Source organism: Arabidopsis lyrata, assembly GCF_000004255.2.
Source record: "Arabidopsis lyrata subsp. lyrata unplaced genomic scaffold ARALYscaffold_1, whole genome shotgun sequence".
Lineage (NCBI taxonomy): Eukaryota > Viridiplantae > Streptophyta > Magnoliopsida > Brassicales > Brassicaceae > Arabidopsis > Arabidopsis lyrata.
Window position 1 is genome coordinate 15,436,153 of NW_003302555.1, and position 25,520 is coordinate 15,461,672.

At 36.8% G+C, this 25,520-nt stretch overlaps 5 protein-coding genes and 1 long non-coding RNA gene across 9 annotated transcripts; 1 reads left to right on the forward strand and 5 right to left on the reverse strand.

Moving 5' to 3' along the window:
- Positions 1-142: 142 nt before the first annotated feature.
- Positions 143-2,281, reverse strand: LOC9329824 (putative clathrin assembly protein At1g33340). The gene is made up of 2 exons (XM_021010977.1): positions 2,180-2,281; positions 143-2,096 (listed from the first exon to the last, which is right to left on the reverse strand). The coding sequence occupies exon 2, from the start codon at positions 1,553-1,555 to the stop codon at positions 440-442; it is 1,116 nt and encodes a 371-aa protein (XP_020866636.1). The 5' UTR covers positions 1,556-2,096; positions 2,180-2,281; the 3' UTR covers positions 143-439.
- Positions 2,282-2,471: 190 nt separating this feature from the next.
- On the reverse strand, positions 2,472-4,353 carry LOC9329825 (peptide chain release factor 1). Its single transcript, XM_002893718.2, has 5 exons — positions 3,761-4,353; positions 3,556-3,683; positions 3,416-3,486; positions 3,241-3,322; positions 2,472-2,929 (listed from the first exon to the last, which is right to left on the reverse strand). Exons 1-5 carry the CDS (start codon positions 4,227-4,229, stop codon positions 2,909-2,911), a joined length of 771 nt encoding a protein of 256 aa, XP_002893764.1. The 5' UTR covers positions 4,230-4,353; the 3' UTR covers positions 2,472-2,908.
- Positions 4,354-4,436: 83 nt separating this feature from the next.
- On the reverse strand, positions 4,437-4,923 carry LOC9329826. Its single transcript, XM_002893719.2, has one exon. It carries the CDS (start codon positions 4,824-4,826, stop codon positions 4,545-4,547), a length of 282 nt encoding a protein of 93 aa, XP_002893765.1. The 5' UTR covers positions 4,827-4,923; the 3' UTR covers positions 4,437-4,544.
- Positions 4,924-5,633: 710 nt separating this feature from the next.
- LOC110224626 lies at positions 5,634-6,790 on the forward strand. Its single transcript, XR_002329129.1, has 2 exons — positions 5,634-5,985; positions 6,384-6,790. It is a non-coding gene; the product is annotated as an uncharacterized LOC110224626 (long non-coding RNA).
- Positions 6,791-14,939: 8,149 nt separating this feature from the next.
- On the reverse strand, positions 14,940-20,243 carry LOC9329827 (ATP-dependent RNA helicase DEAH13). Of its 2 annotated transcripts, none has more exons than XM_021013109.1 (9): positions 20,148-20,243; positions 19,407-19,551; positions 19,151-19,317; positions 19,015-19,075; positions 18,606-18,926; positions 18,266-18,478; positions 17,932-18,162; positions 16,558-17,835; positions 14,940-16,461 (listed from the first exon to the last, which is right to left on the reverse strand). In XM_021013109.1, the coding sequence occupies exons 2-9, from the start codon at positions 19,482-19,484 to the stop codon at positions 15,073-15,075; spliced, it is 3,738 nt and encodes a 1,245-aa protein (XP_020868768.1). In that variant the 5' UTR covers positions 19,485-19,551; positions 20,148-20,243; the 3' UTR covers positions 14,940-15,072. The 2 variants fall into 2 exon arrangements, with proteins under 2 accessions (XP_020868768.1, XP_020868769.1); XM_021013110.1 differs by lacking the exon at positions 20,148-20,243 and adding an exon at positions 20,042-20,138.
- A 389-nt stretch (positions 20,244-20,632) lies between these two features.
- LOC110225320 (SET and MYND domain-containing protein 4) lies at positions 20,633-25,466 on the reverse strand. 3 transcript variants are annotated; one of them, XM_021014755.1, is made up of 15 exons: positions 25,288-25,466; positions 24,964-25,185; positions 24,794-24,865; positions 24,503-24,704; positions 24,262-24,392; positions 23,760-24,152; positions 23,536-23,670; positions 22,951-23,082; positions 22,522-22,677; positions 22,351-22,411; positions 22,178-22,263; positions 21,720-21,883; positions 21,523-21,637; positions 21,303-21,383; positions 20,633-21,088 (listed from the first exon to the last, which is right to left on the reverse strand). In XM_021014755.1, exons 1-15 carry the CDS (start codon positions 25,414-25,416, stop codon positions 20,861-20,863), a joined length of 2,307 nt encoding a protein of 768 aa, XP_020870414.1. In that variant the 5' UTR covers positions 25,417-25,466; the 3' UTR covers positions 20,633-20,860. The 3 variants fall into 3 exon arrangements, with proteins under 3 accessions (XP_020870414.1, XP_020870413.1, XP_020870415.1); XM_021014754.1 differs by having other exon boundaries at positions 22,178-22,411; XM_021014756.1 differs by lacking the exon at positions 25,288-25,466 and having other exon boundaries at positions 22,178-22,411; positions 24,503-24,693; positions 24,964-25,055.
- Between the last annotated feature and the right edge of the window lie 54 nt (positions 25,467-25,520).

The following is a 25,520-nucleotide window of genomic DNA, read 5'->3' on the forward strand; positions in this document are numbered from 1 at the left end:
GGTATTTTGTAGGAAGACCCAATACAGAATGGGCCGATGATTCTAGTTCCTAAGCAGGCCCTATTATCATAATGGGAAGTGTGCTCCATTGCCTATTTTTTGGTCTCTTGTCTTATTCTGCATTGTGTGGTCCAAACAATACTCGGACAAAACATACCTGTTTTTTTTTTTGTTGATCAATAGAGCAGTAATTTTACATTTTAGAAGCAGAAGGCATACCAATGGTTTCATGTATTTATGATCATCTGTTTTAAAATTCAGATGCTCTAAACACTTGTGACACTAAGAGTTAACATGCAAAAACTACTCATTGGTATTATGTAATTTGACAACAGTATTATATAATCGTTTCTCTAACTGGAACCTGAATCAGAGACACAATCTCTCCCTGAGCAATGACCTTCTGCAACTTTCTTATACTTCCTTTTGAGATGAATAATCAACATTCGTATGCTTTCTCTGTTGCATTGTCTGATTCTTCATTGTCAAAAACAACCCAGACCATGCTGATTTTGGTCTCCACTGGTAATGAGAAAGAACTGGTAGATGAAAAACCGGCGCAATTAGTTTCTTGTTTTTGTTCGTTGCAGGTGACTGGGTCTCTTAGGTTGATGGAGACAGAGAAGTCTCTTTTGCCTCCATAGCTTGAGCATTCCTCTAGTGCTACTATATGATCCATGGTAATGGCTTGCACAGATGGGTAATCCAAGCTCTTCATACCGGCAAATCCTCTACACTTTTCATACAGGATGCGGAGATCTTGAATCTGTTGAGAAGCTTTTCTCAACATTCCGCAAGCTAAATCTCTTGCGGGTCGTGAAAGATCAAAAAGCATGCTAACCAGCGCGGCTATCCCATCGGAATACGTCATGTAGACTTGGAAACTCTCTTTCAAGATGTTTCCGGTAGCTGCTTGAACCAGATTATCGATAGGCCAGGCATCAACCGGTGAACACTTCAACACCTGTGCAATGAACTCTTGGCACTTTGGTAAGATGTGGAACACCAGATCCATGGATTTCTCTTTGTAACGGCTAAACTTTGTACCACCAGACATTACAGGTTCAAGCTTACCAGCTTGGTTGATGATCCATCCAACTCTTTCTTGGAGATAAGCTACATAGTTCTGCAGAAAAACAAAGGACGGAGGATCCGGGCTCATCATGAACCAGCAGCAACCTATTTGGAGATGACCAGAGGTGTGTGCAATATGCAATTGCTGCTCGATACTGCGACTGCTACCACGCAAGAGACGGTGAAAGAGTAACAGAGTTTTACCCGCGACTAAGCAATCTCTTGTCTTGGCTAGACGGCGTGAGATCTGTTCAGCAAGAAAAGGAATCGTTCCCGGAGTGTTAGAGACAAGAAAGAGTATCTCGTGCATGGTTTTGTCATCAACAGGACAATCATCATGACTAGTGGCTCGAACCACTGCCACTTCAATGTCAAAAAAAGCTTTTTCATTGTAGTTTTGTACAATAGCTCTGCCAATAGATGCATGGTCTTTGGCGAGGCCAAGAACTTGCCGAAGCTTGGCAGATAAATCAAGCCTCATTGATATTTACAGACTAAATGACACTATTGGCTGTTGGAAATCTTATAAGAACTGTTTCTGTAATGATATCTATATATACATGAGTATACAATTAGACATGAGGGCCAAGAGGAGAAAGTTGCCAATAAAAGAAATAAAAACCTCAAGAAATGGTGGTGAGGAATCAGATCTTTTCTATAAACTTAAAGTAAGGAATTATCCTTGCAAATAGTATATTAAACAGGGCCTAGTCCTAACGAAAGTCAAAGTCACTTTAGAGAGATGCTGCTAGAGCTTTATGACTAAAATAGAACATCCACAAAAACATTTCTTTTTTGAGAGCAGAGTGACTATGCCATCAACATGAGATCTTTACCAAAGCTGATTATTAACTATAAGAATAGTAGAAATCTGCATGTACTAATCCGATGTTAGAATAGTCGTTGTTCACTTCGTCAGAAATCTCGCTCTCTCGAGCACACCTTCAGAATTCAGATCCATGTTTAAAATATATAAGGAGTGAGTCAGAATGCACCCATGAGGCTCTAGATCCTGTTGTTTTCTAGATAAAAATGAATAAACAACATTTCTCAAGAGTCAACTCCATAAAAGTTATTTCTTTTCCTGTGTGGGGAAGAAGAGAACCTCATTCTACAAGAATCTGATTCTCATGCATCAAACTCTTTTGCTATTTTCAATGTCCAATATACCTGAGGACATTCCTGCAGGCAGTGACCTTTTTTTTCTTCATTTTATTGACCGAAATGTTAAGCGTGTTGTATACGTGTAAGTAAACTCACTGTAGCTTATATCAGAAAAGAAAAGAAACAGATGCATACTTGTTTCTTAAACAAGAGCCAACTCTACATCGCTGTATCACAAAGTAACTTTCATATCTTCAAAAGGGAGATAACATCACTGCAAGTAACTATTCATAGAAAACGAAACTTGCATGTGCTTCATTGTGTAAAGTACAAGACCTTATAGACAACCATGAAGCTCTGAAATGCAAGTACACACCAGATTGCCACTTCCACTTATACTACCAGCGAATTTTACTTCCTTGAATGAAGAGAAAAAACAAGAAAAAAGCAAAAAAAGAGTAAATCTAATCCAACATGGCTCCAACACAATCACAAAAAAAGGGGACGACAAATTACCATAAACATTTGAACAGACTATAGTATATCATCTCAAACACGTGACTATTTTTATGATGTTAGAAGAACAAATGTTAGACTGAACTCAACATTTCACCTTTGTTTTGTATACAATATGTGGTGCATCAAATGGTAGTCACTGTGCTGCAGAAGCCACCTAAATACAACTCGTCAAAGACCCGCACGTCATATTTCAAATGCCGATACATCCTAACTATTTGAGAGGCTTAATTCCCTGAAAGATCAGAGAAAAATGTTCTTCACTTTAGAAACTAGTAAGCAAGTTGAAAGTTCTAACAGTGATGATATACCAAACTAAGCAACAGCTACTGAAAATTATAAAACAATACTGCAACCACCGACTAGTAATAGCTAAGTAACTGTATAAACATATTTTCAGACTGCTTCATCCCAAGATATAAGTCTAAAGAATTTAAAAAGTAGGACCTTTCAATGAAGAAAGAGAAACACTTTGCGCTACTACGACTACCCTATTGGCATAATCCTGATAACAAAGTATTTGGATTGGTAAATAACAAACATTACCTTGGCTGCCCTCATGCTATTGACAGCCATACGAAGACCATCATGGGAGAGTATCAAACGAGATAAGCCACCAGTGCTCAAACTGCAAAAATCAAATAGTAAGATGACTCAAAGTTAGACAAAGACAGTACACTGGACTTCAATGAATTTTACAGGTTCAAGAAGGATTAGTTACCCAAGTAATTTGGCAGAATCGGCGATAGAACCGTCAGAAGCAGAAATAACATCAAGCAAAGCTTGCATTCCCTGTAGGCAACAAGTGAGTAAATGGACAGATAAGAGAAAGAGCTAAAGAGAGAAAGAGAGTCATCATACAGGTACAAATTTAGGATTGTTGGGACCAATCTGTGAACCAGAAGAAGTTCTTATAGTAGACTTGGGAGGTAGAATCTGAAGAAGCTCTGGAGGAGGAGCATAAGCTTCAAGGTCCACTTTGTTCCTCACTGGAAAACGCAAAATTAGAACCAAACTGAGAATTTCAAAGTTCAAAGAACGAAATTGAGAGAGAAGGGATTGAGACCTTTGATTGCCAGGAGCGTACGAAGACGGTTCAGAGCAGAAGCACGGTTCTTGTGCTGTGAACGATCCTCGACGGCCTGAGCTACGATTCCGGTGGGGAGATGTTTGAGACGAACGGCGGAGTCACGCTTGTTCCGGTGTTGTCCTCCAGGTCCTGAAACTCTGAATGTCTCTAATCTACATTGCTTCATCAATTCATCATCGGTGAATTTCAAGTAATTAGGACTCTGAACATCCGCAACAACGCTAACGGAATCGCTAAAGCTACCGGAATCGCCACTGCTACTTCCACCGCCGTCGACGGACGATGAATAACGGAGAATCGAGCAGAATCGGGTACTGAGTCCGTTGGATGGAACAGTCCTGCGATAGTATATGACAGAAGACAGAGAAAACGTGGACGGGACACTGTGACGGAGGAGAAGAGGGAAGCGGGCGTGAAAGAGAGCGGCAACGGCCATGATCGCCATGGCAGAAGAACCACCGCGACGGGATTGGTTTCGATGATGACGTCTCTCGTAGTCTCAACCGGCCCATTAGAAACTATCTATCCACTGGGCTTGGCCCATTTAAGTAACTTCATTTTTTTCAGTTGTGAGTTTATTTTATTTTCTGGTCACCGATGCTACTTGTTGAATGTTGATTATGGGATTTGTTAATACTTAATACAAGATCAATTTTTTTGCGACAACAAAATTTTTTATTGCATCCCAAAATTCATTATCTATATACATCATGTACGAAGTATCATCATTATACTACAAATGCATCCCAAAAACAATTAGTTAAGGTCGATTATCCATTTTGTTAGGACCCCAACAGCTCAAGTACATGACCGTCCTAAGTGACTCCTCAGCCTGCTTTGCCTTGTTATCGTCCTTAACGGACGCGACGACGGTTGAAGAAGAGAATCTGTTGGCCTGAGAAGCGGATCTCACGTTGTTACGGATACGTTGATTCACTGATCGGATCAAGTAGTTCCAGCGACACATGCCTAATTGGTCCTTGGACGCTTCAACGGCTCCGATGCTTGCAGCTACTAACCATGCTTTGCTTGTTGAACTCATCTTTTTTAATTAGGAAAAAATTCGGAGAAACTCTTTGTTTTTTTTTGTTTTGTTTTGTTGATTGTGAATTTGTGTTTGTGAAAATTGTTGATGAAGAAGATGAGAATCTGATGGGTCTTGTTATATAATACTAAGAGAAAGTAGCCGCTAGTTAAAGTCAAAACCAGATGCTCTCTCCCACTGGTTTTCCTCAAGCTTAATGTTCTCTTGGTTGGCGAAATTACCATTGTGTCTACATGAGAACAAACTGGATTAGGGGTATTATTGACTTTTTGATTATCCTGAATTCCGGCAACTATGTGTTCATGCGCACCTTGTTTCGGGGACTATTTTTTGAATTTGACGAGTTTTATGGAATTTGGATATTTCACATGAAATAATGACAAAAAAAAAAAAGAGAGCTCAGGAGTGAGGCGATTGCATCTGCGAAATCAGAAGAATGCGAAGGACCCAACCAACGCTGAAGCCAATTTCATCACAGCTCAATTGCACCAGTCGGGTATCGAACCCGGGTCACTGGCAGGTTACTATACCACTGGACCACTAGTGCTTGTTGTTCTTATGTTTAAATATATGTTAATATTGTTTGAGCTAAATAAAATCAACGTTTAAATATATCCTTATCTAATAATTCACAAGTCATTTTATAATTAACTGCAACTCTCTCTATCTGACATCTGTCATAAATCCCAATTCTTTCACTTTTAAGATCAAAACTCTACAGAAAATTAATTAATTAATTAATATTTTTCTTTTTTTCATTTTCCTCAAGTCAATAAAAAAGGCACGATCTCACTCTTTATTTGTTTCACTATTGTTTTCTTACCTTTGTCGAGACCAATTTCTTTCTTTTAAATTGGGAAACAAAATCCCACGATCTCCTCTTTGCATTCCACGATCCCCAAATTTAACTTCCTACTCTCATCAGTTTCATCAAATCACCATGTATATATATCACACAATGACACAATCGATTATCACAATTGTTTCTCCCTTCACTTTATCCAAATCACCATAAAAAATTATTGTTACTATTATAGAACTGTCTTTCCTGCTCGACAGCCGAACATGATCCCTTAACACCAAATTCTTATTTCATCCTCACAGTTCATTCATTCCAACTTTCCACCTCTGGTCGTCTTCCTCCTCCTCTCATAAGGTGATCCCAATAATCCAAATCACCATAAAATCTGAATTTTTTTTAGACGAACATGTAATCAACATATTGCTTTTCTCTCTGTTTTGATTTTTATCTATTTATATATAAATAGTTTGATTTTACTAGATATGTCGATTACTGCTTTTTTGTTATAAGTGACCCCATGTTCAAAACATTATTCATAACGAACGTAAAAAGCAGCAATAATTACTCGATCTGTAGTTAGATTCTCTGAACCACAATTTTTTCTGATTTACTTCTCTTTGTTTTATACATCCCTTTTGTAGATTACTCGACCAAATATCTCTGTTCTCTGTTGGAAAAGGATATCTCTCTTTTCATTTGTATATCTCACTATCGGTTCTCTGGTTTTCTGAACTTCGGTTTTTTTTGGGCAGCAACAAGTTAGACATAAGAGCTCCCGGAGAAAGTGATAGTTGAAAACAAGGTTCTCAAACATGTGTATCAAGCCACTGAATCTCCCGACTGACCATAAGATCTCAAATTGTTTCGCCACCACATCTCTAATTAGAAACTCGCTAAGGGTGGCGTTTCACCACGTACAACAAAAAGCTAACGTCGATACATATCTACGGCATTCTGAAAAGCATTGTGGTGATTTAAAACTTATAGGCCATTGTTGATTCTTGTGATAGGACCATTGAATGTTTGGTATCACATAATTTTTTAATTAGCGTTCAGTACGATTGAGGTTGATCATTGTTGAGAAGTTATTAGTTATTGAAATTGTACGTTGAATAATTTCCTTCAATCTCTTTAATGTTAAATTTTGATCATATATGTATTAATGTGACTAACCCACACTTACGTTTGAAAACGGAAACAACAGTTATTTATCATCAAATAAATTTCGCCCGTACGAATGTACGGGCTTAATACTAGTATGTTAATATTGTTTGTGTTAGAAATGGATAGTGATTATCTATTAGTAAAGTTTATCTCTAGCCTTTACTTCTTCTTTAAGTTACGTGGGCCTCAAGTTATATACGAAGACAAGAAAGAAGAGAAGTGTTATGTTCTCTCTCAATTACTCTCGTCCACTTCTCTTATACAAAGTCATTTATGTATATAATATAATAATATTATATTTCTTTACGTTATGATTTATAACACGTTATCAGCACGATGTCTTTACCGTTTGAGCGATTAATTATGAGGTAAGTTACAATTTCTGTTATTTGAATTTATTTATGTTTATAGAACATAATTATTTTAAACATCATAAGACTATGTCTTTTTCCAGTTTGATCGTTATAAATGGTAGACTCTGCCTTCTTTACGATCAAATAAAAAGCTACGTCTTTTCCGGATAAATCGTTATATATGGTAGGCTATGCCTCCTTTACGATCAAATAAATGGCTATGCTTTTTCCGGATCGATCGTCATATATGGTAGGTTTTACCTTCCTAACGATCAAATAAAAATTTATATTTTTTCCGGATTGATCAATATATATGGTAGGCTCTGCCTCCTTCTCTATGATCAAACAAAATCTATGCCTATTGAATTCTTAATGGAAGGCGATGCCTCCTGAATTCTTGTATAAAAAAGCTTTGGTCTCTATATTATTAATTTTATGAATTTATGTGTTCATTTATTTTTATTTATTTTATTCGTAAAGAATGTATGTGTTATATGAGATTTAAAGACATTGAAATATGTCCTTAAAATCAAAAATATATTTCTCCTATGAGAATATATGAAGCACGTGTCAATATATTTTTAGACAGTGCAAAATAATTGGAAGGTCTAGATGAGATAGCATCTCGACTTCCAAATGCATCAGATTCATAATAATCGATGCTTCGTGTTCTCCAAAGTATCAAAGAAACTCGTGTAGTTTCAAAGATATTTTTATTTATAATTATTATATTGAGACTATAAATAAATGTGGTATCGAATGTTTGACCACAATGGAGACACACATATGTATGATTATATCATGCAAAATAAAGATAGCAAAATTATTTATAATAGTAAACTTAGTTTACTAATGCTTTAGGCATAGCATAACCGGTCAAGCTATCCCGGTAGAAAAATACATTTGATAATAATGATCCAGATTCAGGATCCATATCAGTGCTAACAAGGGCCTGATTAAAAAAAAAGTGCAATATATTGAATTGCTCTTCCTTAATCAAAGAGATGTATTTGGACCTCTTGTCACTACATCTAAAGATTAAAACTTGTTGCGTGCAAGTGGGTCTTCGTGTCAAAAAAGATAAAATCACACGATATAAAACCCGACTTGTTACACAAGGTTTTTCTCTTAAAGACCTGGAGTTAATTATGAAGAAAAAAAAAAATATTCTCCGGTCATGAATACAATTACATTCAGGTACTTAAGGAGCCTAACGGTCTCTTATAATTTAGAAATGTACCTTAAGGATGTAGTGACTACATATATATATATGGATCTTTGGATTATGATACATACATGAAAATCCTAAAAGGATTTAAAGTTCCAGAGGCATTAGACTCAAAGTCTAATGAAATATGTACGGTCAAACTACAGCGATCACTTTAAGGATTAAAATAATCGAGACGCATGTGGTATAATCGCTTTAGCGATTATTTGTTAAATAAAGGGTATATTAAATAAAATATGCCCTTGCGTCTTTATTAAGAAATCTCCATCGAGATTTGTGATCTTTGCTGTATATGTTGATGACCTAAATTGGAAATTAAAAAATGTGATTAAATATCACTAAAATTTTATGTAAAGAAAGAGAAGTCTATTCAAGCACTGCATGCTTCTGTCCACAATTCTGAGGTAACATTTAATTTATATTGAATTTATTTCAGTTTATTTCCGTAGTAGGCTATGCCTCCAGAATCATATAATTTTTGGCCAAATCACCATTTTTTTTTATTTATTTAATAAGCTCATTGTATATGCTGGTTGATTTCCTAATAATCCCCAAATTAAGGTCCGAATATAACCGATCTAAAAAATAAGATTCGGTCCAAGATAAATAGGCTTAAAAGCCATCATCTTGAGAAGGGGTATTACAAGTCCCACATTTTTATAAGGATCTAAGAATAAATACATGATCCATATTGGATATGTTATTGATCCTAAAGTGGGATTCAGTTCGAGATGAATGAACTCGCAGAGTTATCATCTCGAGGGGGAGAATTAAAGGAATCCCACATCGACAATAAGTCGATAAATTTGACACCCCATAACGAGATAACTCTGGTGAAGTCATATCCTAAAATTTATCGCTTTTTGATAAAGCAGAACATCTAAAAACTAGTACCAGCCACAACAATACCAATAGTATATTTTGTTTTTTTTTTTTTAAAATTTACAACCATTATACCAATGAAGAATGTCACAAAATACAATTTATTTAGTTTTATTTTATCTTAATACATTGATTGAATATATTACAAATTGCTCTGTAACTCTCAATAGGAATCCTCCTCAACTTCACCCAAATCGTGATCTATAGGTGCAAAAATTAAGGAAATTTTCATTGTATTTTGAAACAGCCAAATATACAGTAAAAAAGAGAAGGAATAGATGAGGAAGAAAAGCTATACGGAACCATTTTTTTTCTCCAAACCTAACAATAGTAATGATGGAAAAATGAATTACCTTCGTATCAAAACGCTTTTGAAACTTGAACATATAAGATGGTTTCACATTTAAATTCTTTTGCACACTACACTGTGGAAGAAGATGTCATGTCATGCCACCCATCTCTCAAATAATTTTTTTCTTCTTCTTCTTTTGAATTGAAAGCCCCAAAACATTTGCTTTTTTGTTGCTTCTCTATACAAAATTGTTGGCAGAATTCCACGTTCATACAATTGATTCAAGCTGCATCCATTTTGTTTCTATACGATTTTTGCAAACTCGTGTGGTCATTTTGTCGAGCAGCTGGTGTGCATAGAAAGTGTAAGAAGATAGACCAAGTAAAACGCAACAAATCTGGAAACCAAAGCCAAAGATTTAATGATATGCATACCAGCGATTAGGTGGACCGAACGTAGTACGTTGTAGGAAGTTAACATCGTCCATCACATTAGGCATCACAAAAGTCTCAACTTTCATTGTTTACGTCATCCTTTCGATTCTCTGTTATACTATTTAGAAGAAAGAATGGAGGATCTAAGGTTATGAGAAAAGAGAGGAGAAGAAGAAGAAGTTATTACATATGTTTTTACATAATGGTTTATACGGTTGCCACTGAGATCGTAATTGGGGAGAGAAAAGGAAAAGAATCTTAAGATCGTGGAAAAGAGCAGTTGATATTTATTTTTTTGTCAAAAAAATTATGTCGTAAATTCTTTTTTTTTTTCTATTTAAAAGCAAAGTTTATTTTTTTTTTTTAAAGTGAAAGGTGAAATTTTGGGACTTAAGCCAGGTGTCAAATGGAGAGAGTTGCAGTTAATAGAGAAGTGACTTGTGAATTATTAGATAAGGATGATGTTCACTCTCAAAATAAGCTTTAAGCGAATCGTTCATAGCGAAAGTCCAAGAGATTGCAAAAGGATTCATGGTGATTTAATCTCTATGTTTTTACATGGAGCATGCAGTTTTGCATGTATTAATGATTATATACAAGGCCAACGATTTATAAGAAATATTTCTCCATGTTTTATATACATGATTGGAGATCAAATATTTCTCATTTTTAAATTTTATGGGTGTGAGATATATGTTATAAATGCTCCTCTGCACCGCATAAAAATTGACGTCCTAAAAGGATGAAATATATATATGCAGGAGATGAGTCTCTGCTCTACAAATACTGAGCCATCTTATGAGAGATGTGCCTATTGCAAGATTTGCAAATCATCATGTTGATGATAAAATTCTCCATCATGGGAGAACCATTGAATAGTTTAGATCTTTGAACAAATGAATATAATAAATATGAACTTTAGAGTTCAAAAGTTCAAAAGAATCACTATTCAGAGTATATTGCAAATCTAATGCAAAAAGCTGATGGATGAGATTTCATGAAATTATTGATCCTCGTATAAATGCATATGAACTTTAAGTTCATACGAAATCTCTTTTCCCAGCTAAAAATGCTCTACAAAAATATGTCTCTGGCGGATGACATATTATTGTCTATAACACGTTAAAAAAACGTGATAGACAACTTTGGTTCCAAATATAAAGAAAATCCTCGAAAATAAAAAAGAACATATTATTACTAAAAAGAGGATTAAACTCTTAAAAAGAGGAGCATATAGACTTCTAAAGAGGAGCATAGAAACTTCTCAAGAGGAGCAAAGAGACTCCTAAAGAGAAGTACAAAGACCGAATGGCATGGTTAAAAATGATATCAGGTACCTGAATAAAATTATTTATAATGATTAAGGGATCTCGATTAACCATGTCATTACGGCAAATATGGAACCAAAGACAACATAATGTCGACAATAAAAATAATCTAGTGCACAAATGAGGATCATTAATCTCTGCTCTGTGAGCGTAAATAGATATATATTGGCCAATAAACAAAGACGCAACCACGTCTATATTAATCTCGTATAAGAAACGAGTACTTCCTGGACACATGGTCCAAGCATCAAAAGAGTATTATGATACTTAAGACAAGACGGTGTGTCGCGCCGTGTTTTTCAAAATCACTCGATATTGAGTTGATGAATAAATGACTTGAATTGAGCCTCATGGGATGTCTGTAGGACTAATTAATCCCTAAACGATATATGATATCATAGTTATATTCCCGAGAACTTATAAGCATGATGTTTTTGAACATCATCAAAACTCTTGAAGAGTTATTTGGAATAAAAGATCTTGGAAAGACAAAAGTGTCTCCAGATATTCCAACTAAACATCTAAAGAAAGAGATATTATATTAGTCACTTCTAAAGGAGGTCGACTCTATATAGTTTGATCATGAAGCACTATATATAAATGCTGACGAGTATTTATATATTTTGTGAATTGTAGCTAGCATATATAAATGCTGACGAGCATTTATATATCTAGTGAATATATTGTACCTAGCATTTGCTACTGATCTACTTGCAGGATTAGTTGATCTCTTCCAACTAGACCTTGAATGAGTTCAAATGTGTCTTTCATATCTGCAAGGTATGATTGACTTGGGCTTATTTTATTCGAGAAACCCCGAGTTTGGTTTAGTTGGTTTTGCAGATGGAGAATCTATATCAGCTCTGTTTAAATATATATGGCAAAACAACAACTACATGGCGTTTCCGACAACAAAGTTTGGTCGTCGCTTGCTCAAGCCATGCCAAAATTATTGCGCTCCATGAAGCATGTCGAGAATCTATATGGCTCAGATTGATGCACTCAACATATACAAGAAGCAAGCAATATAGGCACCAGTGAAGAGCCAACAACAAGACATTGTTGCAAATGTTTCCCAATTCAAAGGAAGTTATGTCGAGATCGAGATGAGAAGACATATTTCTCCAAGATTCTTCTCTTGCCTCCAAGAATCTGAGAAGAAGCAAGAAGTTAACGTCCAGTACATCCGGCCAAGTAATAGTGTAGCAGTTTTTGTTCAAAGACGTTGCCTGCTACGCCATTCAAAATTCATCTTTTGAAGATGATGCTTCGAGGGAAAGACATATGATGATGAGCGTGGCTGCACTCTTTTTCCCTTATCATGGTTTTTATCCCACTGGATTTTTCCATGACAAGGTTTTTAACGAGGCAGCAAATAACACGCAAAAGATAGACATTAAAGTGAAGGTCTATCTTTCTGCCAAAATCTTTGTCATATATTGACGAGATCAGAAGGAGCGAAAAGAATGATCAAGATGCATCATCTAGAAAACTATGAAAATAACAAGATTCGTCTGTTCCAGGGGAGATTGCGTCACTGTACTCTTTTCCTTTAGGGTGAACGACCTGTGTCCCCCCACGAAGTTTCATATAGTACTATAACAACATAGATTTCGGGTCTCGTCTCAAATCCACACAAAACGAAAGTTAAACTCCAGTTTCCCCCTAAATTGAAAGTTCGAGACCTCAGTCTTCATATATTCAAATTTCGTGGTTTATCATTGGTTTACTGTGCCGAACCCGATGCCAAACCAAAACCCAGAATAATAAACCGATTTAAAACCCAATTCGAGTTATCCCAACCCGAAATAAATACCGTTTGCAAGAATCCCCAAATTGAGAAATCTTAGAACCCTAATTTCGATTTTTTTCTTCTTCCTCTTCGATTTCAATTTTGGTCACAACTCTATGCTCGAATATGAGCAATTCATCTAGAGCTACGAGTGGAGCATCTGGAGCTACGAGTGGACAGAGAAGGAGAGTTGTGGGTGTGCCGAAGATGTGTTGGTGTCTACGAGTGGACAGGGAAGGAGAGCTATGAGCATCTTCTTTGCCATACCACTTCAAGAACCCATCCTTTTAATTGGTTTACATGGGGGAACCGTGATTCTCTTCTTGCTCGTGACCAGAATTCTCTCCTCTCAGATATCAAGAAACTCTTCAATAATTATTACTTAGGGGGTGTTATTGAATTGATGATTTCAATGTATTTTAAAGTAACTGAATTTGAAAGTACTTTAATGAATTTTGACGAATTCATTGCAATACACGATGGATTTTGATGTACTTTTATGTAATGTGTTTAGATTAATTGGTATGGATTTTGCCCAGTTCTCTTTTGACTATAATCATCATCTTTGCATCAATATAATAAAAAAGAAGAAGAAGAATAACTGCTCTGTAACATAAGGAATCAGATATGGTTCATGCTTGCTCAAGATGACGGCAACAACGGTTCATTGTGGACAAGGATCGAAATAGCAACATAATTAAGGAAGTTCTAGTGTTTAGAGGACATGATTTCGACGGAATAGAATTTCATCTTCCTCAGATCTGATTTTCTGTTTTTGAAGTTAGGAACCATGTTCTTCTTCTTCCTCCTTCCCAGCCAAAATCACATCTCTCACTTAGTGCTTTGGATTCTCAGTTAAATGGAAGAGGAAGAAATAATTGTGTGAATATTTATTTTTTAATTTTTCTCTGTGAAGTACATCAAAATCAGAGATAAAAAGCTCGTATTTGTAAACGGTATTTATCGAAGATGAAGAAGAGAAAAATCGAAATTAGGGTTCTATGATTTCTCAATTTGGGGATTCTTGCAAACGGTATTTATTTTGGGTTGGGATAACTCGAATTGAGTTTCAAATCGGTTTATTATTCTGGGTTTTGGTTTGGCATCGGGTTCAGCACAGTAAACTAATGATAAACCACAAAATTTGAATATATGGAGACTGAGGTCTCGAACTTTCAATTTAGGGGGAAACTGAAGTTTAACTTTCGTTTTGTATGGATTGGAGACGAGACCCGAAATCTGTGTTGTTATGGTACTATATGAAACTTCGTGGGGGGACACAGGTCGTTCACCCTTTCTTTTATCATAGTTTTTATCCCACTAGGTTTTTCCATAATAAGGTTTTTAACGAGGCAGTACACAATAATGAATAATCAAGGGAGAGTGTTAAAAATGGATAGTGATTATCCATTAGTAAAGTTTATCTCTAGCCTTTACTTCTTCTTTAAGTTACGTGGGCCTCAAGTTACTTCTCCTATATATACGAAGACAAGAAAGAAGAGAAGTGTTATGTTCTCTCTCAATTACTCTCGTCCACTTCTCTTATACAAAGTCATTTATGTATATAATATAATAATATTATAGTTCTTTAAGTTATGATTTATAACAGTTTGAGCTAAATAAAATCAACTGTGGTCCATCAGTCATCTCACGTGTATGTATGTCTCTTGATGTAATCCGTTAACATAAGTTTGAGGAAATTCAGCCATTCTCAAGTAAACTGGATTTTCTTTCAAAAATCTACAATAAATCATTTTTTTTTTTTTTTTTTTTTTTTTTTTTTGATCACGACTACAATAAATCATCTAAAAGTAATTAGATGTGAACAAATCAGATTTTGTTCTCAATCGATCCATTAAAATTTTTCTCTGTTACACTTTTAAGTTTCTAACAAAATTTCCTTCGTTTTGGGAGATGGAATAAGACAGCTTCCATTCAAAACAGAATTAAAAATAATTTTGAAGACACTTATCTCCTCCTCTGACTTCTTTGAACGTGAGCCTCCTTTAGCATTGTTTGCCAAAGCTCTTTGACACGATGACGAAACTTTTTCTGAAACCAAACTTCAGTCTCAGAGTAAAGCACATTCGGATTCTGCTCCCAACTCTTTCTCAAACTCTCTAAACTATCAATCTTCTTCTCTGTCAAAACCATCACCAAACCCCCAACTCTTTCTAAACCCCAAGCTTCTCTTTCCAACAATGTTTCAGGTTTCCCAGCCAACAACGCCCTAACGCTTTTCAAACAAGGTAATACCTCTCCTTGAAGCAAAGCACATCCGAAAGCTGCTGCTCGGTCTCTATCATCGGTTATTGCCACACTGTGAGCCGGAAGCTCCCAATTATGAGGACCGAAACTTGGAATGACCCAGCACAAAACTCTATCCTCCTCACTCGAGTAATAAGGTTTCGGGTCCTTGAGTGGTGAGGAGAACACGCAGAGAGATTTAGCGTGCTTCACCAGCCATTCCGGCTTTACTCGAGTTGCTCCGTGCATGTATGGTCTGTTGGTGAGTAGGAGCTCGCTGTAGACCAATAACTCCGGAGCTGTGTTTATGAGAGACGACCAACGGTGCAAGAAAACAGGTTCTTGAACCGCACAAGCTTGGTATTCTGTCGCTCTGGTCTTTCTGGCTACACGGTCTGCCCATCCCGCACATATGGCTTCTCCTAACAGTTCTTCTTCGTTCTGTAGAAGAGGATATTTTGAGGAAGACGATGTGGTGATTCTCCATGACTTCTCTACGTCTTGTATAGTCCCATGAGTCCATGAGAAACCGTCGTCGGTTTCGGAGGGCTTACAACAGCTGAAAACAAGTCTCAAAAGCTGATCTTTGAGCTTAGACATCTCGTCCATGGTCTTTAAATGCAAACCGTTCGCCTCGCAGAAGCCCATGCCATTCTCTGAGACCTCAAAAGAATGCAATGCATAAGCTACAGTCAAAGCATCGCTGCTCGGGTTGGAAAATCTGTCCCGAGCAGCTTTGATCTTCTCTTTCCGATCCTTTCTCCGTTGTTTATCTTCTTGCTTGACGGTTTTGTCAGCATCTTTGGACTCGTTTTTCTTCTCTCCTTCAAACTCCATTATCAAAGGGTTTGGTAAGCTCAACGCGGCTACTGCTGCAACCGCATATCCAAGGACGAGATTCGCGCGTGAGTAATTCCGGGTCTCTTTTAGCATTTGGATGACTGTGAGAAGCATTCTTGAGTGACGTGGACTCATGGGATAGTAAGACATAGCTTTTCCTAATGGTGTTAACCTTCCGTTGCTGTCGAGAGCCTCTAAAGCTTTTAAGCATCGTTCTGCTTCTCTAATAGCTGATGGATCAGGCGGAGTTGGAAACGGGAAATTCTCAACCTGTTAGCAATAGAAAAACGCAAAGATTCATCAAGAGTCAGACAGAAAGAAGAAAGAGATCTAGTACATTGACAATGGTGGCTACAAACGTCTTACCTTTGGAATGTTCATAGATTTCATGAGAAGAACAACTCCATCAACAGGAACTTTCGTGATTTCAGGAGGCGAAGATTCCTCAAATATATTGCTAAAAACCGCAGATGAATAGAGACGATAACAGTGACCAGGTCCAGTTCGTCCAGCTCTTCCAGCTCGTTGACTAGCCGAAGCTTGACTAATCCAATCTACCTCATAACTTTCCATACCAGTCTTAGAATCATAATTCTTCACTTTAACCCGACCTGTATCAACCACATACTTTATACCGGGAATAGTCAGAGAAGTTTCCGCTACATTAGTCGCCACAACCACAAGTCTTTCTTCTTTCTCAAATTCCTCAAACACTCGGAGCTGTGCAGCTGGAGATAGCATCGCATAAAGTGGAAGAACACGTAATTTTCCTGGAGAAAATGTGTTTTTTACCTGCTCAGCCTCTTGATTCTCTGCTGCAATGGTCTTTGTCGGCTCAGCAGATACGGATCCATTTTCGTTTGCCAAACCATTAAACGCTGCTCGGAGAGCATCAAGCTTCCCTTCCTCTACAAATGAACTTGCAAAGCCGTCATCAACAGTTTCCCAGTCCCTGTCTTCATCAGACTCATACATGTCTTCTTCTTCAAAATCATCATCATAGTTACCATCACCAATTTCAGAAGGATCTTCTCCATGCGAGCTAAACCTGTAATTTTGATTGTCGGAGCCATCATCAAATGCTTCAGCAATCTCCTTCATATCAACACCACCAAATGAACCATCATCGCATTTCTTCTTCACATAAGCATCTCTTTTAGCAGCTTGAACAACAAGTTCCTTTGAAGACTTACGTAACTTCTCACATAAATAGTCAACTTCTCTCTGCCCAGTCACAAAAACAAGTATTCCTCCTTGTGGTAGCTTTTTGTGAATTGACATCACTTTCTTATAAGCTTGACCGATATAATCAACAATCTCAGTCTTTCTGGAGAAATGTATAGTTACTGGATACTGTCGAGTGGGAACCTCTATAAGCGGAGGTATCTTAGGGAATAACCTTTTCCCTGATACAAAATCTTCCACCCGCAAAGTCGCACTCATCAATATAAGTTTAAGTGGCGTGATTTGGTATTCTGAGGTTACTGTGCCTCCAGATTGAAGACTCGTTTGTTGTTCCTCGTAGTATTCCTGTCGGATTTTGATGACTCGAGTGAGCATCCCAATTAGAATGTCTGTGTTCAAACTTCTTTCATGGGCTTCATCGAGAATTACCACAGAGTAACGCCTCAATAAGAAGTCATTCTGCAGCAGAAGAACTTATACAATCAAGTACGGAAGTACAATAATTTAAATGGAACAGAATGTACAAAACAAACCAGGCGAAAAACCGCGAATTACCTGTATCTCACGAAGTAAAATCCCATCGGTCATAAACTTGATAGAGGAGTTTTCGCCAATCTTTTTGTCGTACCTAACTTGAAACCCGACTTCTTTACCAAGACGAACACCAAGCTCAAATGCCACTCTCTTGGCAGTGGCAAGGACGGCGACACGGCGTGGTTGGGTAATCCCTATAATCCCACTTCGAGAACTGAATTGCTTTGAACCAAAACCAGCTTCATAAAGGAACTGAAAGATTCAGAAACAAAAACAGGGTTAGATAAAGAAAGGACTTTCTAACTGAGACCAAAACTCAGCTATCAGACAACCTTTACAAATGAAGCAAACTGACCTGAGGAACTTGAGTGGTTTTACCACACCCGGTTTGTCCTGAAATAATAACTGTGGGGTGACGATTAATAGCTTCCATTATCTCTTGCTCCATCATTACTATCGGAAGATCCTTCCTCGTCTCTTCAACTTCGGCTGGTCTCAAAACATGAACTACAAACGCGGGCACACGAGGTCCTTGTACAGTTACATCTTCATTCTCAATGGTCCCATCCTGTTTCATATCAAACCCATTAGAACCAATCAAATCAAATATATAACGCAGCAATAATAGCTGAATTGAAAATTATCAATCAACAAAAATGAAAAAAAAAAACATCAAACTTTCGTAGTTGACAAACCATTCTTTGTGAGTCTTCTTCATCATCACGACAAGTTGTCTGTAGGATCATATCCACATTGTCGTCTACCACGAGCTTGCTACTAGTTTCTTCAGCAGAAAACATTAGATCAGAACCGAGTTCATGCTCATGAACCAGTTGTTGCTCAGAATAAGTTACAAAAGTTGGGATTTCGATTTCAACATGTTCCGGTGTTGTAGGTTTGTCCATACAAGAATCATCATCGTCATTTCGCTCGACTGATTCGTCAGAATGCTCAGTCTCAACACCAGCTTTAGAAAGTTGCATTGCTCTCCTTCGTTTTTCCAGCTTAGTGGCTGACTGAATTAAAGATTAATAACCAAAAGACAATCAGAACATCTTTAAGAAATCGTACTCTAAGAAAAAAAAGAGAGAGAATATTTCTTACTCTTCCTATAACTTTTGACGATTGTAATAGCGATGATACATCCTCAGATATTTTGTACGTGCTGCAAAATTTAATACCAAATTCAAATAAAGAAAACAAAAAAAATCAAATATTCGTATTGAAGCGTTGAACATACTCTAACAACTCGGCGGTTTTTGCAAAGATGATTTCTTTCTCCTTATCTTCCTCCAATTTCTTCAGCTTCCGTTTCTGAGATTTGCTCACTACCGTGTCCTTATTTGAATTCAGTTTCCGTTTCCGAGATCTACTTGAAACCGTGTTGTTATTTGAATTCAGCTTATCCTGCATCCACCATGAAAATAATTTCCAAACCTCATCAGCATTAAAATCTCCAAAATCTCATTGAAGAATGGTTTGATTAGAGCTTTTACCTTATTGGATCCCTTATTCTTCTTCTTCCTTGGAGGCATTATATCTAAATTGCAATCATCTCCCATCAGACTCGCCATAATCGTACAAATTGGATCAACTCGAAAACAAAATCTGTTTCTCTACTCAGGGAATCTTCAGACAAACCTGACAGTCACACACACAGAGATAACCTTAAAGGAGGTTCTGATTAAAAAAAAAAAAAAAAAAAAGCTAATTGAGAAGAAATTGATTTAACAACTGGATACATACTAATTACTCCCTCCGTATTTTAATAAGTGTCGTTTTAGAATTTTTATTTTTTTGAATTGGATGTCGTTTTAAAACATTAAAAAGTAAAAAATTTTGTATAGAAATTTGAAAACGACATCTAATTTTAAAAAAAAAAAATCCTAAAACGACACTTATTAAAATACGGAGGGAGTATTCACTTTCTAATCACTCAAAGACATATAGCTAGTAGATTCTGTTACATAAAATGTACGTGTATCTATAGCAACGAGTCACAGTCAAAAGCTATATATAATTCTCGCCGTAATCACAAGAAGGGACATCAAATTAGCATCTCCTGTTTCCACAGATTACACTAAACTCGAACCCTAAATATGTAATTACGACGAAACAAGCATGCCCTTACTCAAATTTGAAGTAATCGCTAAACCCAAGTTATGTCCTAAGAAACACTCATGTGGTTACGAAGAATGGAAACAATCCAAAGAAGATCGAGAGAGACTGGGCAACACCTTGAGAATTCGATTCTAGTTGTCGAGGAGACGGACGCGAGCTGATCCTCTTCGACGCTTGTTGTTGTGTCTGCGTTGAGCTCCGAGAAAAAAGAAATTCGTGTGTTCGTGATTTAAATAGAGTTTTGATGACTTTAATAAAATCATAGAAAGTGAATAAGTGAATGATTTAGAAGAATTGTTAGAGAGTTTTCTATAGTTTTGTTGATTAGTTTTTCTATAATCTTGTAGAGTCTCCCAAACAATCTCAATATTTCAGCATACTTTTCATGACTTTATTTTGTAAAAAAAAGTGTTTAAAATCATAAACCAATAACACAATAATTGAATTCATTAACAATCATAGATTGTCATAGATTGTTTTGTTTTAGTTGAATAACACAAAACTTTTAATGACTTTATAAAACTCTTAATCCAATAACACAATATTCATTAAGATTTTAAATGACTTTTTACAAATCACAAACTAATAACACCAAACTTTAAGAGAGTTTAACAAAATCTTGATTGAATAACAACAGATTCTACACAACAATTAAAGTCATTAAAACTCTATTTAAATCACAAACCAATAACACCCCCTTAGAAGTCCAAAAAACTAGTTAAAACCCTAAGTCAAAGAAAACGACATCGTTTCTGGCAAGGAAAACGAAAAACTAAACCGGCCTAATATTTTTGTATTAACAAAGCTATTACAACACAAACTTTTTGGGTTAAGAAGTTGACAAATTCACAGCTTTGACAGCTTCTTGCTTAAGACACGGGAGATCAGAGAAGAGAGTCTCAGCATGTGACCCGTAATACTTTGAGAATATCTTAGACAATCTCTTTGTTGTGTCCCAAGCTCCACTTGAATCACCTAATGCAAGCTGAATCGACGCAAGCTTCACCATTTCATTTCCAATCACTACATGTTCATCCTCATACAACTTCTTCAGAATCTGCCACCAAACCCAAAATATATCTCACTTCTCCCAGTTGGGATAATGTAAAACAAACAAAATTTAAAAGGTTGTTTGAGAAATTTGGTCTCCCAGATATCGGTTTGCTCAAGTAGTTTTTGTATATTACACAACCGCTGTTCTCATCTTTGTCAATCAATGAATCACTTTGTAGTCTAAATCCAAGCAGTATCAGTATATTTAGGGCTTTTACCTTAATGGACGCTTCACAATGCTTTCTTGCATCTACCAGTTCTCCAGCTAAATAGCACGCCTGAGCAACCTTATCCTCTGCCTGAAGAAACAAAATCTTGGAACGTGAGACATGTCTTTTTCTCTGAAGGAGGGTGGAGAGGACATGCCATAATCACCATATGCGAATATAAAGTAACAAGGCTCTAAGATCTTTATCACTAAGAGAAAACTTGACTCACGTCAGCAATGTCTTTGTTATACATGTGCAGGAAAGTTCTAAGCACGGCGATGGACCTTAAACAATCTGATAATACAGAATAATTGGCCCGTCCTGTATTCATCAACTCTTCCACCCTGACAGTTTCCAGTGATCCAAATGTTAAAGAGAAACTTCACATTAACTGTTAACTTGAAGCTTCAAGGAAACACTAGGTACCTTCTCATGTGATTCCAAGCTTTGTTCACCTCTGCATGAGAATTTTCTATGTCACAATGGGAGCCACATTTCAAACATACCTCAGGTTCTATATGAAGGAAACCTCTCGGTTTACTTAGCAAACTTGAAGCCACTTCCTCAACATCAGCATACACCTCCCTCACCTGTGAAATAACGCAGTTAAACCCCAAACTAAACTATATAAGTGACATTGCCGGTAAGAAACACTGCCTAAGTCCTTAAATAGATAACAGCAAGTTAAATGGACATAATACCATATCATCGCCCCATTCCAAAAGGAATTGAACAGCGGAAAATAAGTTTAGTAAGATATTAGAACTGCCTAAATTTGTTTAAGAATGACTATGAGCATCTTCATTATCACCAGGTAATTTTCTTATAATGAACTGCACAGAAGCTAAACCCTGATGAATCAGTTTAAAAATATATCAGATTACCTGAACTTGCTGATCCAGGTTTCTTGGAGCAGTAGAAAAATGATTTAACTTCTCGGACTCACATGTGGCCACATTACTATCTAAAACTACACCAGTACAGTTTGTATTAACACAGCAATACCCATTGATGACTAGGTCAGATATGTTAATTTGAGTACAGCCACAGCACCGACAATGGAAAAAGTACTCCTCTTCAAGAAATCTAATGCGATTTTTGCAGTCCCATTTTCCGACCTGTTAATTGTAATGCATATTGATATTTAAAAGGTATGAACTTCAAAGCACTCAGAAGATACATCATACAGAACAGAAGTAACAAATAGAGAAGAGGATCCCAAGAATACCTCAGGACCATATGACAGCTCAAGGGGACAACCCATGGGAACAAACTCTGTTGTTCGCATAACAAGTCCACGTGAAAGGAAATACAAATGGATGTTTGGCTTGCATGAATGATTGAACAAACTTCCAGTTTTATAGAGAGCCTGACCAACTCTTATCTGTGGATAAAACAACAATAATAGAAGTAAGAAAAAAGGAAATATTGAGAAAGGACCAATGTATGTCATGCTCTCCACTGGTGGACGCTCACAAAATTTTATAGAAGAGCAGCTCAAAATATAACAGAAACATAAATAATCAGATTACAGATATCATTTCTTTGACTCTAGATTGCATCTTTGTAAGTGGTGATACATAGCTCTAAATGAGTTCTTTAAGTAAGAAGAGGTATAAATAACACACTAATAAGAAGTACCTCTGCCTAGACAAACCTGCTCTAAACTCTGAATCGGCTCTTTTGCTGAGACGTTTCCAGATGGGATGCACTTGAAAGAATCGTCGCTGGATTTCATACGGACAACTGCTATAGAGTTCACCTTGATTTGTGACAGCAGTATGATAGTCTACACAGAGAAGAAAAATCCAGACAGTGGTCAACACCTCAACAAGAAAATTTAGAAAAAGAAATAACAATGTCAAAACATCGTGTTGCATATGAATCATGCCGACAGCTATACTTCCCTAAATTTATGATAACGGGAACTCATCAAATGAACCATATGCATATTGTTGCAGTGGTAAACGTTTTTGGCAATGAGGCCAGATTTACTCAAAAAAATCAAAAATTAATTTGAAATTAACTTTATATCTCGACGATAGGTGGTAAACTAGATTTCCAATGCCAAAAGATGGTAAGCAAGATATCCTTGATCTTTTATAAGATGAAGTATAACTTGTTAGCCAAAGTCGTCAGCATCTATTGAAGTTTATATGTCAGAGCATGCACAATTTCTAAAGAGCAAAGTTGACTTCAATGAGCTATTGGCTGGGCCAGGGAGGGAGATGTAGAGGACAACCTGTGACACAGAAGCTTCACAGACCGAAAGATTAGGACAGCTAGATTTACTAAGGCACCAAATCAATACTATGGAAAGTAGATGCAGCTCCAACTTGCTCTCTGAATTCATCTTAGAGTAGCTATGGGAAAGTTCCTGTTGAGAAGACATAGGGTAGTCACTCCATATTAGATTTCATGTGACTGTTGCAAATGATGAAAATTTTTTACTGTAAAAGGACATACTAATATCTCCTGAAGGTTAGAAAGATCTGTATCTGCTTTCCCATGATTTATTAACTTCATTATAACTCGACCAGCTAAAACAGCATCAGATGGCAGTACAGCAGGCCAATTGGCTCCCCGACACTCATGCTGGTGTTCTTGAATGCAATCAGTTTCAGAATAACATATATCAGCTGATGTAACGCCTTTTATATGCTCAACAATATCATCAGGCAGATTCTGAAAAATGAGATGCTTTTCCATCTCATTTGTAGATAACATTCCAACTGATTGAATTTGGCAGGACTCTGAGCAATACACTGGTATAGAGCATGATGGACACGGAACAGTATCAGCAGGCAACCCATTCAGGCAAAAATGACAATGTGTTTCCCGACAACTTTTTGATATGACCTGTAAGAAGTTGCATCAGCATTGAAACATGTTCAGTAACAGACGAAAATATCTAGAATTGACTAGCTTCCACTTCAATGTTAAAAACCCATTGTATCAAAACTCATACCACACTAAAAGGTTGTTCTACATGTATCACAGAAGCTTCTTCAATATCACAGTCTGATACCATACCCCTTCCTTTCTCTTTTGTTGACACACAACGCAGCTTTACTTCCATTTGCACACTCGGCAATTGATCTACAGACCATTCATAGAGGCATGTTAACAATCCTCTCTAAAAAACAGCATGAAGACTTCAAAGCCTAAATATTATCCTGGAGACAATAATATTGGGTGGAAAATCTCACCCACGTCAGCATAACTGCTTGAATGATATTCATCATGTTCTGATGATTGCTTATTCTGGTAGTCAGGAATAGCCTTAAGTTCATTTTGTAGCTGCTTCTTCCCCAGCAATGATGACTCAAGAGACATAGAAACTTCCATGTCACGAAATGCATCTTTATAGTTTCGAAGAAGAGTATTAAGTTTCCCTCTCCTATACCACGCCTGACACAAAGATTAATGAATACTGGAGTGACATGGCAGAATTGATAGCTGAAAACCTCTTAAGGATTCCAATTGGGTAAGCATAAGACCTTTGCATAACAAGGATCAATCCGAAGAGCACGATGGCAGTCCCGCAAGCTCTCTTTGAGAAGTCCAAGATTCTAAGACAAGATACAGAACATACATGAGAAGCTACAAAGTGAAAAAAGCTTAGAAATTGATTCAATGATGAAACTGGGTAAAAGGAAAGGTTAAATACATGAAGGACATTAGCTCTATTCAGAAACAGAGAAGCAAGTAAGCTCTTATCTCCATCAATAGCGTCTGGAGGAGCAACACGTAAAGCCTTAGAGTAGAAACGCAAAGCATCGACAAAATCTCGGCTGCGAAAACAGAGATTTCCTCTACGTTTCAAGTCCAGAGAGGTCTCCTCGTTCTTCCCACAGCAACCCAATTCAGGATCCGCTAACTCACTCACCGCCTGAAACAGTTAGACCGAGATAAAGGAGAGCTATGAGAACAACTCCGATTGAAAGATAGGAACACAGAGAAGAAGAGTAGGTTTTGGGTAAATTGTACGAACTTGGTGAAATTGAGGAAGACCCAGAAGCAAACGGAGAAGAGAAGAAGTAGAGGTGAGAAGATCATCGACACTGCTGGATTTCACCGTTTGAAGAAGATCTTCAGGAATCAGCGATTTCAATTTCTCCATTGTTGCTGCTCTTACTCTCTCACTTGTTTTAACAAATTGCCTCACTTGACATTTTGATTTTAGTTTTGAATTCAATTTTATTTGCCACAATAATAATTACGAAT

Bases quoted from the DNA above. Each gene is read 5' to 3' on its own strand.
- LOC9329824 (XM_021010977.1), bottom strand. From the start codon at position 1,555: ATGAGGCTTGATTTATCTGCCAAGCTTCGGCAAGTTCTTGGCCTCGCC.
- LOC9329825 (XM_002893718.2), bottom strand. From the start codon at position 4,229: ATGGCGATCATGGCCGTTGCCGCTCTCTTTCACGCCCGCTTCCCTCTT. The intron at 3,684-3,760 runs GTCTCAATCCCT...TGCGTTTTCCAG, and splicing joins TACGCTCCTGGCAATCAAAG to TGAGGAACAAAGTGGACCTT. The intron at 2,930-3,240 runs GTAATGTTTGTT...CTGATCTTTCAG, and splicing joins ATAGCATGAGGGCAGCCAAG to GGAATTAAGCCTCTCAAATA.
- LOC9329826 (XM_002893719.2), bottom strand. From the start codon at position 4,826: ATGAGTTCAACAAGCAAAGCATGGTTAGTAGCTGCAAGCATCGGAGCC.
- LOC9329827 (XM_021013109.1), bottom strand. From the start codon at position 19,484: ATGGCGAGTCTGATGGGAGATGATTGCAATTTAGATATAATGCCTCCA. The intron at 19,318-19,406 runs GTAAAAGCTCTA...TGGTGGATGCAG, and splicing joins AGAATAAGGGATCCAATAAG to GATAAGCTGAATTCAAATAA. The intron at 17,836-17,931 runs GTAATTCGCGGT...CTTCTGCTGCAG, and splicing joins TTTTACTTCGTGAGATACAG to AATGACTTCTTATTGAGGCG.
- LOC110225320 (XM_021014754.1), bottom strand. From the start codon at position 25,416: ATGGAGAAATTGAAATCGCTGATTCCTGAAGATCTTCTTCAAACGGTG. The intron at 24,866-24,963 runs GTATTTAACCTT...ATCTTGTCTTAG, and splicing joins ATAGAGCTAATGTCCTTCAT to AATCTTGGACTTCTCAAAGA. The intron at 21,089-21,302 runs GTAAAAGCCCTA...GTTTGGTGGCAG, and splicing joins ATTGTGAAGCGTCCATTAAG to ATTCTGAAGAAGTTGTATGA.